Genomic DNA, 13,527 nt, shown 5'->3' on the forward strand with positions numbered 1-13,527 from the left:
GTAAATCTCGCCAAGACACAGGTATGCAGATGTTCTCAGACTGGCTGGGTCTTGCAAGCAGCAGTAGGCAATTTGGCCTGGAAAAATGCATGATGGCAGCAGTCTGATGGTTCAGGAATAAAGACGAGAGCACTACACATGGCAAGGCTTGATCCCAGTACAAAAACAATCAAGAGACCGTCATTATTTTCCATGATTGTTGAAATACATCAAATAAAAAGAACATTGTAGTTATGGCCAGAAATCTGAAACAAATACAAGGAAAATAGCAACAGTAGTCTGCCACACAGTGACGAAACAAAGTCGGGTCAAAGTATTCAGTTGAGTGCATTTATGTGTGCGTGTGTGTGTGTATCTGTGAATTCCAACAAAGCTTGCACTGTCTGAAGTGATGTCTGAAGGCAGACTATAAGACAAGCATGCATGTTAATACTTTTGTGTGTATTTTAATGTATGTCTGTGTGTGTGTGTTCATCAGCACTGTCACGTGCACGAGTGAGCGTGTGACTCTCTATTGTGACTCAGTGTTGTTGGGTCGCTAAGGAGTTTCAGCATGGTATTAACACTGTCATGGTTGGGGATTGTATTCCTAGCAGGACCACCCATGTTAGAAAAGCCACGATTGGTTGGGATCAAAGCGCCCACCAAATCGCCAGCGGTGGTCCTGGGATGTATAGTAAGATCATGAAGCATGTAGGAGGGGGAGAGCGCTTGACATTGTTCTGCAGCTTCTAGCTAGCTACTACTTGAAGCAATAGCCTGTTCCTCCTCTGTAGGCTTCTCATTTTCACACTAGTTAGTCGTCAAAACCAAAAAAGATCAGTTGGCAGGCCTCAATTCAGAGGGCTGAATCTGTCTACTGTAGGGTGTCTACCAATCACAGGATGCCAGCAGCACTGCAGGATCAGCACAAACTAAGGTCTGTGATTAAAAGAATTATATATGATAAAGGTCTGAGGACCAAAGTAGTGTTAAGTAAGTGAAAGTGACCACTACTGCGCAGGATTCTTTGGATCCTTCTCATTTTTTTGGATCCTACACTTGATGATGGTGTTATATGTGGAATTACTGATGTAATTTGCTATGTCAGCTTAAACCAAACTGGTACCCAACTAGTAAAAAATGACAAACCTGGCTATGCCACTCCTTAATGTTTACACATTACGCTAACACTGTCTATACATTTGCAGTCACACAAATAATAAGCTAGCTTCAGTAGTGAGCTAGCCAACTGTGTGTCACAAATGAGCTGCTCTTAACCATAGTCAATATGCATGTAGACATTATTTCTAATAATGTACAATCCCATAATCAATGTCCTGTGAAAACCATATATAACCCAGTTGCTTATAAAATGGTTTATCAGCCTAATAAGGAGAATTAAAAGAAAACTCACCTGATTTGGAGAGACATGGTTCTAGAGAAACAAAACACACATTTGAATTCCAGCAAATAACACTTCAATGTCATCTAAAGGATTAAAACCAATAATTCTGACACCTCTGGTCATCATGTCACCTACAGGACATTGTTTAGGTTGATCCTGCACTAAAAAAAAGAGCAGGTGCAATCTGCTTTAAGCCAAATCAACGTCAAATATTCAGGAGACAAAATGTGTGAAACAACATTAACATTCACACCCAGTAACATTAAGAAAAGCTCCATCACAGTGTTCAGTGAAACAGTCTGCAGAGTATTGCTCAGTCAGTGCACTGCAAAAGAATCATAAGAAAAGGGACAGTCAGTGTGTGCATTGCATGCACATACAACAGGCAGTACCTTTACATTCTGTCGTCTTTGACCTTTCACATGCAATCCATCTAAATCCAACAGGAGGCTTCCCAGGAGCAAGTACCATCCACCATGATAGAGCATGACTGCAGGAGACACTCTACGTCTGGCCGCACTTCAGCTCTGTTCACACTGTATCCACAAGCAGACCTCTGCACAGGGGGCTGATCCAACCTCCTCAGACACACCCACACACCTACTGGGTACACACACCCCTCCACTTTTACAAGCCATACATCTTGTACAAACAATACACCTAATCCGGTAGGAGATATAGCCCAGCCCATTAGCCCTGAGGGTGGCCTCTGTGAACAGTGAGAAAGAGTGAGCTAACAGAGAAACTGTCATGTCGTCAAATCTGGGACAACTTAAACTTCAAAATAACCCAAAGTCTTTCAGTTAATAAATATTTTTTCTTCCACAAAAAAGTCTGTGGGTGCATCCAATCCTCTACACACATTAAATCCTCCATTTCCAAATTGTCACCACTCAGTTAACTAAACTAGATTGAGGGTTAGAGTGAACATCTGATCGCAGCGAGCTCTTGGCACAACGCTAACTCCAACATCATAGGCAACTACAAATCTGCTCTGGTGAATAACTGCTCCTTGCAACTGCAAGGGAGCAGAACAAATGAAAACAGGGATAGGGATGATGTGAGGGAATCCCCACTGCTTTCACACATGGACAGATTTTGGTTGAGGGGAGCCTGCACACCAGAAGAGACAAAATCTCTGGTGGGGAATTAGAGGAGAGGAAAACCACAGTGAAATAAACCAAACTCAGTGAAACAACCACAGTTGAGGGGAAAATATTCACCATGGATTCTCTGAGGCTGGCTTGATTTACACCACTGATGTAGAGGAGACCTCCTCTAAGCATGAAAATCAAGATCAGTGGGGAAGCTCCATGTCACAGGAAGTATTACTTTATGTCTATTAGGAACAAAAGGAGAGGTGGTCTCGCGTAAACGGTAATATAAATAAGTGAGAGCAGAGGGAGACTGGTTCAGGGTGAACAGATCCTCTGAGGCCGATTTAAAACTGCAGGGCAGATGTGCAGAGGGAAATCAGTGATCCCTTTTTTAATTGTCAACAACTTCCCAGCACATCGACGTCGTCTCCGCCACATAATCTCTTCCAGAGATGTCTGCCATCTGCCCTGAGAATGTACCGACTTTAAGGGTCAGGGCCTGCGATGTAAGGATTTCAGTGGCTGCATGTTGCTGATGCGGCAGTCTTGTGACAACTTTCCCTCACCTAGCATTTAACCACGTCTGATTTATCTGCACCGCATATATACCTCATACTAAATGATAGTTTGGGAGAGGAAAATGATTTGTGTGAGCATGCTGGGACGTCTCACGTTAAGATTTGGTTCTGCACTGCTTAGCGACAAAAGAAAGAAACAACTAGGCAAGGATTCTTCCATTCCTTCATTTGCATCCATTCTTTCCAAATCCTCTCCTCCTTCTCTTTCATCCGAGCATCACCTCTTTCAATAACCCACTTCCTCCTGTACTCCATGATTTGAGGGCCTCCTGGCTTGTCTGTAATTACTTTATTTTATATTGGAAGCAGTGATAAACTTTGCCAGGCAGATGAAAAGTTACAGCTTTTCTATGGAAATGTGCATAAAAGAAAAGCCTGACAGTGTGCAGAACCATCCTGTTGTTTAAAAAACTAAAGCTCTTTCCCTCTTTTCCAGCAAACACAAAGCATTCTTCCTCATCCTTGTGTTTCAATTTAGCAAATGGTTCATTCATACTCTTGTAAACCCTTTGCTTACTCTTTGATGGATCATTCAACTCAGAAAACCCCAGGAAAAAAAACACGTTTTAGCTCCAGAATACATCCCACCACATGGATTTTAGGGGATTGTTTTAATACTAGACTTTCCTTCAGTACACTGTCTCGGGGAAGGAGAGCTCTGGATTCTGCTGACTCCTTTCTGTTGCTGCTCTGACATGTTCGTGTTGCAGTGTGTCATCTTCTTGTAATGCCAACAGTTTGGTTGAGCAACTCCCAGTGTGAACAGACCTCACTGAGTGTTTCTTGAGACCATTACTTGATGGGTTTGACCTTTTAAAAATAGCCCACTTAACTCTTTACAGAGCTGTAACAAAGGTTGAAAAATATTATGAGGGCAGGACACATGAGGAACTAATCTGTATTTCTTTAAATACATATTTTATTCCTGTAAACTACATAATATTTATGCACTTTATATAGTTTTCCACAGTAAAAGATGCTTGTTACAGCTCCAGAACTTGCCTGAGGACCAACATCACAATATCATCAAGACTGAGGTGCTCTGGTGTTTACCTGGTAGAGGACATACCAGAAAAAAGGCTTAGTCCTAACTGCAGCAGTCACTGTCTCACTGAGGCTAGCAAAAATAAAATAAAAAAAAAAAAATCGTCTAGACTGCCTCAAATGATTGACTGCTCTCCGCCTTTCATGTGATGATAAAGGATGACATCCACAAATTAAAGAGCTCTGCAGACACAGGAGGAGAGCTATGAGAAATCTCCATCTATCCCTTCAGCAGGCCCATCATCCTCAAGCCAAACCCGGCAGGACGTCCAGTTTGCACAGGCAGAATGTTCTATAACATCACAAATAAAAAGTGACGGCATGACATGAGTCACTCATCGACTGCTGGGCCGTACTCAAGCTTTTCTGGCTGTCTACAGCAGATATAAAGTCTTAAGGCTGTAATTTGAGGAGGTCTGTCAGCACATCTACCTGCTTCCATCAGCTTTTGTTGCTGGGATACCTGGGAAATGTGTCTGTTAAACAACCTCGTCCTCTAACAGATCAACATTTAGAGAACAAGAGAGGAGTTCAGGAAGCAGTATTGGGTTCAGTTAAGGACTATGATGTTTGCTGGAAGGAAAACATGTTGTTTTTGGCAAACAATGTGATCACTCTGACAGTTAGTGAACGATATCAACTCTTCATCCACACACCAGCATACAGTTTACACTGGTTCAGCTCTCCTGACAAGCGGATCATCTGTAATGATAGCTTTGTAGGAGCGGCTCATCTTGCCCTCACAGTCTGGATGAGAGGTGAACGCAGGGTAACCTGCCAGTCTGACTCTATACAACCCAGCTGGATGACTCTGACCTGGACCTGACCTCTGACCTCAACTTCGGCCAGCTGCTGCCTCTGGCCAAGTCAGCAGCATTGCCAGAAAGTGAGAGTAAAGCAGTGAGAGAAAACTCCAGATGAAGCTCATGTGCTTGCTTGATGTTTAAGTAAACCAACGATTAATGCATGTTCAAGGTAAAGATCTGGAGCTGGAGTTTGTTAAAATTACACAAGACATTAGATCTAATTGGTAATTTATTAATCAGCAATACTCAACCAAACATTTTCAACATGTTAACTTTGCTCAGACATAAAACTTCCACCCAGGGTAAAGTCATTTCAAAAGAAACTGCTGCCAGACTTTAGATAAAATACTACATGAACCTTGGTGGATTGACAGAGTCCTGGAAAGGTATAAAAATAATGGATCTTTTTTTTTCCACCTCTTTGTTTTTGTCTCAGTTTTCCAGTTAAAAGCTTTTGTTTGACAAGTTTTATGAACGAGGGCTCTCTAGAGATGTGAGTGGAAACACTTGGTTGCGATGATAGGATATGGAACATGGACTATTATGAGAGTGTGAGTGTGTGTGTGTGAGTGTGTGTGTGTGTGTGTGTGTGTGTGTGTCTGCTGCTCTGACAGATGCAGCTTTAGGGAACAAGTGAATAAAACCATTTTCGTTCACTCTTGTGGCGACATTGAAGGTAGAAAAACACACAACTCTGTCATGCTCAGTCTCTCCCTCTTTCTGACATATATATTGTACATACACAAAGAAACTCCACATTTCTGAGTGAATGAAAGAGTCTGATCACTGTCGAGCACTTAAGTGAGGCTGCAATTAATCTGTTAATTACTTTACCAATTAATTTATAATCATTTAGTCCCTATAAAATGAAAAACCTAACATTATTTGCTTTGTTTGAGTCTATGTCTTATGTCTTAAAAGTCTATGATCTTAAGTGATTCCATTTACAATGATATAAATCAATGAAAAGCAGCAAATCTTCACTTCATTAGGAAAATTAAAAACATACACACAAATACTACAATTTACAAAAGAAAGTAACTCAGACTAATACAGAACATGTCAAACACGAGGGTTCTAAGCCATCAACATACTCAGCTCTGGCTTTGTAATCACATGTTTGGCTAAGGTCCCCGACCTCCAGGAGTGTTTAACATCTCCGTGAACATTGAAGGGACTGTAGATTAACTGGTCAAGTGCCACGTCTCCAAAGAGAGCACCTGTCAAGGGAGCCGCTGGCCCCAGACAGGACATGCATCAAAGTCAGGAAACCCCAACAACGTGGCCCCACAGTTAGAAATGTTACGCTTCAAAGACGACAGCAGCAGACCTTTGCAAAAGAGAAATAGATCTTGTTAATGAAGTGCTGTGAGTGGATTTAATGAGAAACAGGCTGCGTTCAGAATCACTCACTAATTCATTCATTCATTCATTCATTCACTATTTCCTATATGATAAACTAGAGCTGCAATTAGCAGCTTGACTGTTTGATTTGTCCATTAGTTGTTCAGTCCATAAAATGTCACAAGCTGCCAGAGCCCAAGTTGATGTCTCCAAATGCCTGTTTGGTCCAATCAACAGTGAACGTTTGACAATAGTGTGACATTTAAATGAAAAGACTGATACCACTATGTTTTAAAGGTAAATGTGTATATGTAGCTGGAGCCAGCAGGTAGCTTAGCTTAGCATAAAGTCTGACAACAGAGGTACCAGTGCCTACCAGTGCCTCTAACGCTCACTAATGAAAACATTATATCTTGTTTTACTGTACAATAACAGTGTGTGGTGTATAAGACTATTTCTTGGCCAGGACCAGTTGCAAGGCAACCAGCAGAGAAAATCAGAGGTTACCAGAAATACGGAGGCAGGTAAAATCCCCATGTACAGGTGACTTTTCGATTTTACAGTTTGGATTTTGCATGAATATAGTGATCCTTGAAAATCTTATCTCTAAATTGACTGAAAGACTCTGAAGATCAAAAATAGTCAATTTGTTTTAATTCAGGCGACCACATTCAAACGGGAACAGTGTTAAATGCAGGATCAGCATTTAGAGTGATTGATAAGTGATTGATTCTTGGACACTGCCGAGGAGCAAAGAGTTACAGGGACACAGAGACATGTAAACATGGAGAGACAGACAGTCACAGAGACAGACAGGCAGCCAGAGGAGACAGATTCAGACACAATAAAAAAACTGAAAAACAGAAACAGATGAACGGAGAAAGACAGATAATGAGAAAGAGATGCAGCCAGCTGAGGAAGATTTCACCAACTATTAAGACGGATCTGCTGCAGCTTGTTCCTGCAAACATTCTCCACAACACAAAACAGCAGGAGAGGTCTCTGTCGTCTACATCATCACGAAGGCATCCCAGTGCCATGCTCATGGAGAAACTCTGCCTGGCACGGCACGGTCTGCTCTGTTTTATACTCAGGATTGTAGTCACTCCTCTGGCTGCACACTACTGTATACTGTAAAGAGAACCAGGCTCTTGCTGATTATTTCAGACATTTTTCTACGGACATGAAAATGTAAATTCAACCCAGCTTTGCTTTTCCTTCATGTCCGAGCATGTGGTTTTTGTTTCCATTTTAGACGTGTGGATTCCAGAAACACGGTTTATTCTCTAAGTGCCAGTGTAAACAATCGTGTGTATATCAGGTACTATGTTTTGTTTGGTCTGAGGTATTAAACTACAGTGTGTGTAGTCATAAAAAAATGGATTTCTAAATGTAAAAGCTAGCTCACTGAGGATTTATGAGAACTGATCAGTTTAAAATATTCATCATCATCAAGACAAGTTCTAAATATCGAATGAAATGTTATCATGACTTCCTAAATGTGATACATTTCCTTTAGAAACAGGATTTTCGGGTGAGATAATAAACATTGAGAGTGGAAACCAGTGGGCTGACAGTTATCTAGAGAAAGTTTGATTTAATAGGACAAGCAGGAAGGTGAGATTAATGATACAGGCTGGGCACACACTGAACAACCATTTAAACATGTACACTCACACTGTATAGATCAACTGAACGTTAACAACATAATTCCAATGAAAGTTTTGTCAAACTAAGATGGCTGTGTCCTCAAAGCAGAGCAAAGCAGCTCTATGTTGTTGTTGTTGTTATGTTTCATTGCGATCACAGCACAGTTTTAACAACACGCCAGAGTGACAGCATGAAAAATACTACCAATACCGATAACATTAAAACTAGTTTGTAATGGATCTTTTGACAGTCGCTGTATGAAAATTTGTATTATGGAACTGCTCAAACTAAAAGACAACTGATCAAACTTTCTGACATGCTTCATATCCTTTTCATTGTTCATCAGCTGATTATTGATGATGTGGATGAATAATCAGCCATCACAGTCTTCCTCACAATGACTCTCAAAGGGCAGTTAATCCGACTGTAAATTTAGTCAGAGCCAGTTTTACTGGATCTTTAATAATGAACTGAAGCTGCTTCATGTTCCAGACTTGCAGGTCTGATCAATCCTGCTGTCAGTCCACATGCAGTAAAGTAGAAGAGTGTAGGAGCTGCATCAGAGGTGTGATTGGTTACTGCAGATTTTAACCTCTTCTGTTGTAGGTTCATTTATTTGAAGTTTACCCTTCGCACCATCACTTGCCACTGGTTTCTCTATCGTGTGAAGGGTTCACTGCTTCTTATTATTAATTATTATTAATTCCTTGGGGAGATTGTCCAGTAGCTTATTAATGTGTCCAGTTAAGAGGGCTGTTTTAGTTCTATACTGATGTATATTTGCAACTAACAATTATTTTCATTACTGATTAATCAGATGATTACCCTCTCGATTAGTTGATTAATGACTTCAGATGTCTTGTTTTGTCCAACCAACAGTCTATACCCAAAGACAATGAATTTACTAGCATATATGATAAAGAAATGCATAAAATCTTCACATTTAAGAAGCTAGTCCAGCAAATCTTTGGCATTCTTAATTTAAAAATAACTTGTGAGATTATGAAAATGATTTATTAATGATTACTTTTCTGCAAGTCAACTTTGCAGCTCTACACCGGTTAAAAAAGAAAAAACTAAGGAACTAGAAAAGACAACACAGTGTAAATAAGTGAAGGGAAAGTAAGGTGAAGCAGTGGTTGTGCTGCAAACATTTTTAAAATCCTTCTTTCTTTCTTTCTTTCTTTCTTTCTTTCTTTCTTTCCTTTCCCTCAGTTGTTTCCTCACTATTTTTTAATTTATTCAAAATAAAAACGCCACTATATTTCCAGATGTTTTTGGTAAAAATCAAAAGACCTCTACCTATAATTAATCAGAGCAGGTTTTCAGTTTCAACACGCACATGAACCCCTGTGCAGGCCACAACAAAGACCAGTGAGCAGATGCAGACTGATGGGCCACAAAGCAGACAGGTCAGGTACACAGGCGTCTCACAGGACACACACACACATATACACACATATATATACACAGAGAAGCACAAGCAAAGTGGGCCAGTCAGCCAAGGATGAGAGGTGGGGCTGCTGGTTGGGGCCTCTGACGCCTGAGGCTCAGCACCACAGCACTAATTAATGACAGACACTGGACTGGTGGTTTTACAGACAGAGACCAATGGAAAAAAAAGAAACAAAAAACAAAGCCAGTGAAACCAGACCAGTGGTTGGTATACATGACTGAAGCTGCCTGCCTGTCCACAGCTGGACATGATCACCATGACGACTGGTCAGCTGCCCACGCTCTCCAACCAGAGCTTTGGGACACAGCTGTGAAACCAGGCAATTGTGTGTTTTTTCTGTTTGTTTTTAACACCTAAATGAACAGGGGATTTTCAACACAGCTTTTAAGAGCATTGTGAGGTTTCTCAGCAATTAGGGACCAACGTATTCTACTCACAGTTCTGCCAAGGCTCAAAAATGACTCATCCTCGGGATCCCCCAGCAGGTCCTCCAGGTCATTTGAGGACAGCAGAATATTCTGTGAGGAAACAGAGGCGACAATTTCTAAATTTAAAAACCACAAACAAAGACAGCTCAGGGCTAAACCGATGAACAACCAAACAGTTGTTAAAGTCATCAGACTGGATCAAAACCACATAAGTCAGTGCAGTGTAAAATCCTCTGATGATCTTTTATCATGCTTCATAGTATATAACACGTTCTGCAGTCAAGGTATTAACTGCAGGAGTCTGAGTGTCTGGGTTGTGGGCTTCAAAAGACTTTGCTTTGCTTTGCTGTTTACATAAGTCAAAGGAACCATCCTACCGGTTAATTTCACTTGTGAAAATGATGTGAAATTTCCTGATCCCATGTTTTCATTTTCCAGTCATCTTTCCTCACCTCCAGGACGTTGTCAGTGTGTGGGGAGCGAGGAGGCTTGGGGGCCCTCTCACTGCAGCGGGGCTGGTGGTGGCTGCAGTGTTGCTGGGCGGCGTCTGGGTCATCCATCAGGAAGGTCAGCTGTCTGAGATGACCCTGCAGAGACAGAGACATGAAGTGCAGGGTGAGCAGTGAAGTGAAGACACAACAAACCTACTTTATTATCCAGTTTTGTAACACTTTTTTCAAATGCTGGCACTAAACATGCTTTTGTTGGTTTTAAGGCTGAAAGAAGTCTAGATATCTACATTAGGGGCGGCCCAGTAGTCGAGTGTTTAGGGCGCATACCATTTGGGCGCAAAGACGCTCTTAGCAGGCGGGCACCGGTTCGACTCCCGATCGGTCCGACTCTTTCCTGCATGTCATTCTCCTCTCTACCCCCTTTCCTGTCAGTCTCCACTGAACTATAATAAAGGCATAAAAGCCCAAAAAATAATAACTTTATAAAGATATCTACATTAAAACTGGACAACATCTAGTTGTGAAAAAGTGAGGGTGTTTTAGATCTCTTGGTCACATGTAAATGAAGCCATGATGACAGTGTTATCATGAAATGACACTAAAGTCCTGTCACAATATATAATCCTTTTGAAAAGCAAACAAACTTCTGCTCATATTCAGTATGTGCTGTGCTGTTATCAGCTGCTCCAATAAACTTCAACAACTGCAATGAACAGAAAGTCAAATCCACAAATCTCTGCTCTATTAAAATCAATTTCACTTTCATGAATCTTCATTAAATCCTCTTGTGTCAATAATACTGAGCAGCAAAGCTGTGGTCAAAGGAGCGACCAGGGATTGCTAAGGACCGAGCAATCTGCCTACACGGGGCCTCTGGTCATCCATCACCCCACATATCTTCTGCCAACTTGGTACTATGGGTCCTCGCCAAAAATCAACTTTTATAGTACTGATTTTAATCAAATGATGCAGTTCTTCTGATTATAATGCAATAAATCATGGAATTTGATGATTTAAATAATAAACTAGTAAATAATTCAATTCTATAAACACCCTCTAATCCTACCTTGAAATGTCATCGTGGAAACACACAGATTCAGATTCGTCTGAAAAGGTTCCTTCTATCTGATAAACTGTATCGACATGTCGACATGTTCAGTATCTGTTTATATACTGTACAGCTTTTCATGCACGTTCACATGCTGTATATACACAGAATGGAAGGACAAGTTTCAACACTCACAGTCGACACAGGGAGGTTACTGCAGGTCATACATTTCACTACAGTTCCCAGGGATCCTTTACTTTATCAGTGACATGACAAATAAAACATTACCAGAGATTTAAAAACCTCTGTCCTCAGGCTGGTGTTCATCAAAGTGAGATGTTGGGAGTGTGTACCTGTTTGGGTGTGTGTGTGTGTGTGTGTGTGTGTGTGCAGTTTGGCAATAATTGCTTTGTTTACAGAAAGATAAGCATCACCTTAAGGGTGAGACCACACAGATTTAAAATGAAATATATCTGTAATATTAAAATGTAAATTTCTCCTTATTTTGCCAGACTCCAACATGCTGGTGCATATCACATGGCTAATATACACTAGACCTGGAAAAAGTAAAAACTAATTTTAACAAGCTGTTTGGTCTCACATCTTCAAATTAAACCCCAAGACAGGTGGGAGACGTATGTAACAAGTTTCAAGGAACTACATCAGAAGAGTGTTTCTTATTTGATGCAAAACTATATATACAGTAGAGGTAATTAAATTTCATTAAATTAAAGATAATGTGTCAGAGGTGTTTCGTGTGTGCAGAACCACAAAAACTGAGGCATCTCTGTCAGAAAATGCTGTGGCCTAAAAACAGACTGTGAACAAATCACATGTCTGCTAAACAGACATCTGCTGAACACTTTCATGTGGGAAAAGTTTTCCACTCATTTTATTGGTGATTGATGTTGAGTTATTAAATCGGTTCAATTAAGTATAGATATTGCATTTCATTACATGTTAACAAGATTCAGCATTTAACTAACAACTTGTTTGTTTACTGCACAGAGACTGCGTCAAGTAAACAAATCTTAATGCTAGAAAAAGAAAAAACATCTGGACAGACAGGGATCAATCCATAATTACATCCCTGGAACTATTACGAGATTAAATAAAGAGAAAGACATGCAGCATCTAGTTATTTTAACACCTAATAAGGAACTTTGTGTGGATCAAAACATTATTACTTAATGAGCATCAAAGGCCTTAAACAAAAGAAGGTGAAATTGATGGGAAAGGTGGGGAAGAGTTACAGCACAATGATAACACTGAAGACCTGCATTCAAGCCCACATTACTGAAAACGCACAGTACGATTCTGCAGCTTCAAAGCACCTAAATCCAGTTTAAAACCTGCTTAATTTCTATCATATACTTCATCTTAAATCATAAGGATTAAGCAGAATGTGTCATGCTGCAGTGCAGTGGACGACAGTAAGAGTTATGGATAAAAGCAGCGTGCAGTAATGAATGGTTTAGCACTGCCTAAGACAAAAGAAAGTTCAGAGACAGGGCTGTCACCACCTTTGAGTGAGGAGGTGCTCTGTCCTTGGAGCTCAGTAAAAAGCTGTCATCAGGGGAAACAAGTCACTGGAGAATCCATTCTATCTGGTGCTAAGAACAAATCCAGATGCTGCCTCTAAAATGTTTCTCCTCACCCCCATTGTGATACAGTCACACTGTCTGCTCTGGTCCCCAGGCTACATGACTGCTTGTTGTAACCGGAGAAGAATGCCCATAATGCAAAGCCAGGCGTATTGCGGGTGGTCAAAATCAACAATGAATGGAAGACTTTTCAATTTAATCTGCACTTCACTTTAAAAATGAATGATTTGGTGTTCAGTGTGACAGAATACACAATTCAGTTAAGTTTCAGGAGTCTACCAATAAATTCTCATAGCACACTGAAATGAAAGAAAAGTATCTGGAATGAACTTAAAAGAATACATGCATTAATTGCATGCATCTGAAAATTGTCAGCAAAAACATATGTTTACATGATCTGTACTTCACATGGATTTTACATGTTCTCCTTCTGGATTTCCCCCAACAGTCCAAACACATGCAGGTTTGGTTAACTATAAAGTAAAGTGAAATGAGATGTCTTCATGTTGAGTGGAGAACAGGGAAGGAGAGGGGTTAAGGATACTGAGCTCATCCTCTGTCCAAACACTCATCAGTGTTTCCTCTGTAATTTTATGTAACACTGGTGCTTGGGGGGTAATTGAAGTTGTGGTT

At 40.6% G+C, this 13,527-nt stretch overlaps 1 protein-coding gene across 1 annotated transcript in view; it reads right to left on the bottom strand.

Moving 5' to 3' along the window:
* The window catches only part of LOC139611938 (collagen alpha-1(I) chain), a 94,876-nt gene that overhangs the window by 45,236 nt on the left and 36,113 nt on the right, over positions 1-13,527 (bottom strand). The window contains exons 5-6 of the mRNA XM_071467010.1: positions 10,243-10,377; positions 9,800-9,880 (exon numbers count right to left, since the gene is read on the bottom strand). Coding sequence (XP_071323111.1) covers positions 9,800-9,880; positions 10,243-10,377 — 216 coding nt within the window. The remainder of the gene's footprint in view (positions 1-9,799; positions 9,881-10,242; positions 10,378-13,527) is intronic.

The sequence above is a fragment of the Trachinotus anak genome, unplaced genomic scaffold (genome assembly GCF_046630095.1).
Source record: "Trachinotus anak isolate AG129_WGS33_773 ecotype Australia unplaced genomic scaffold, CSIRO_AGI_Tana_v1 ptg000028l, whole genome shotgun sequence".
Taxonomy (NCBI): domain Eukaryota; kingdom Metazoa; phylum Chordata; class Actinopteri; order Carangiformes; family Carangidae; genus Trachinotus; species Trachinotus anak.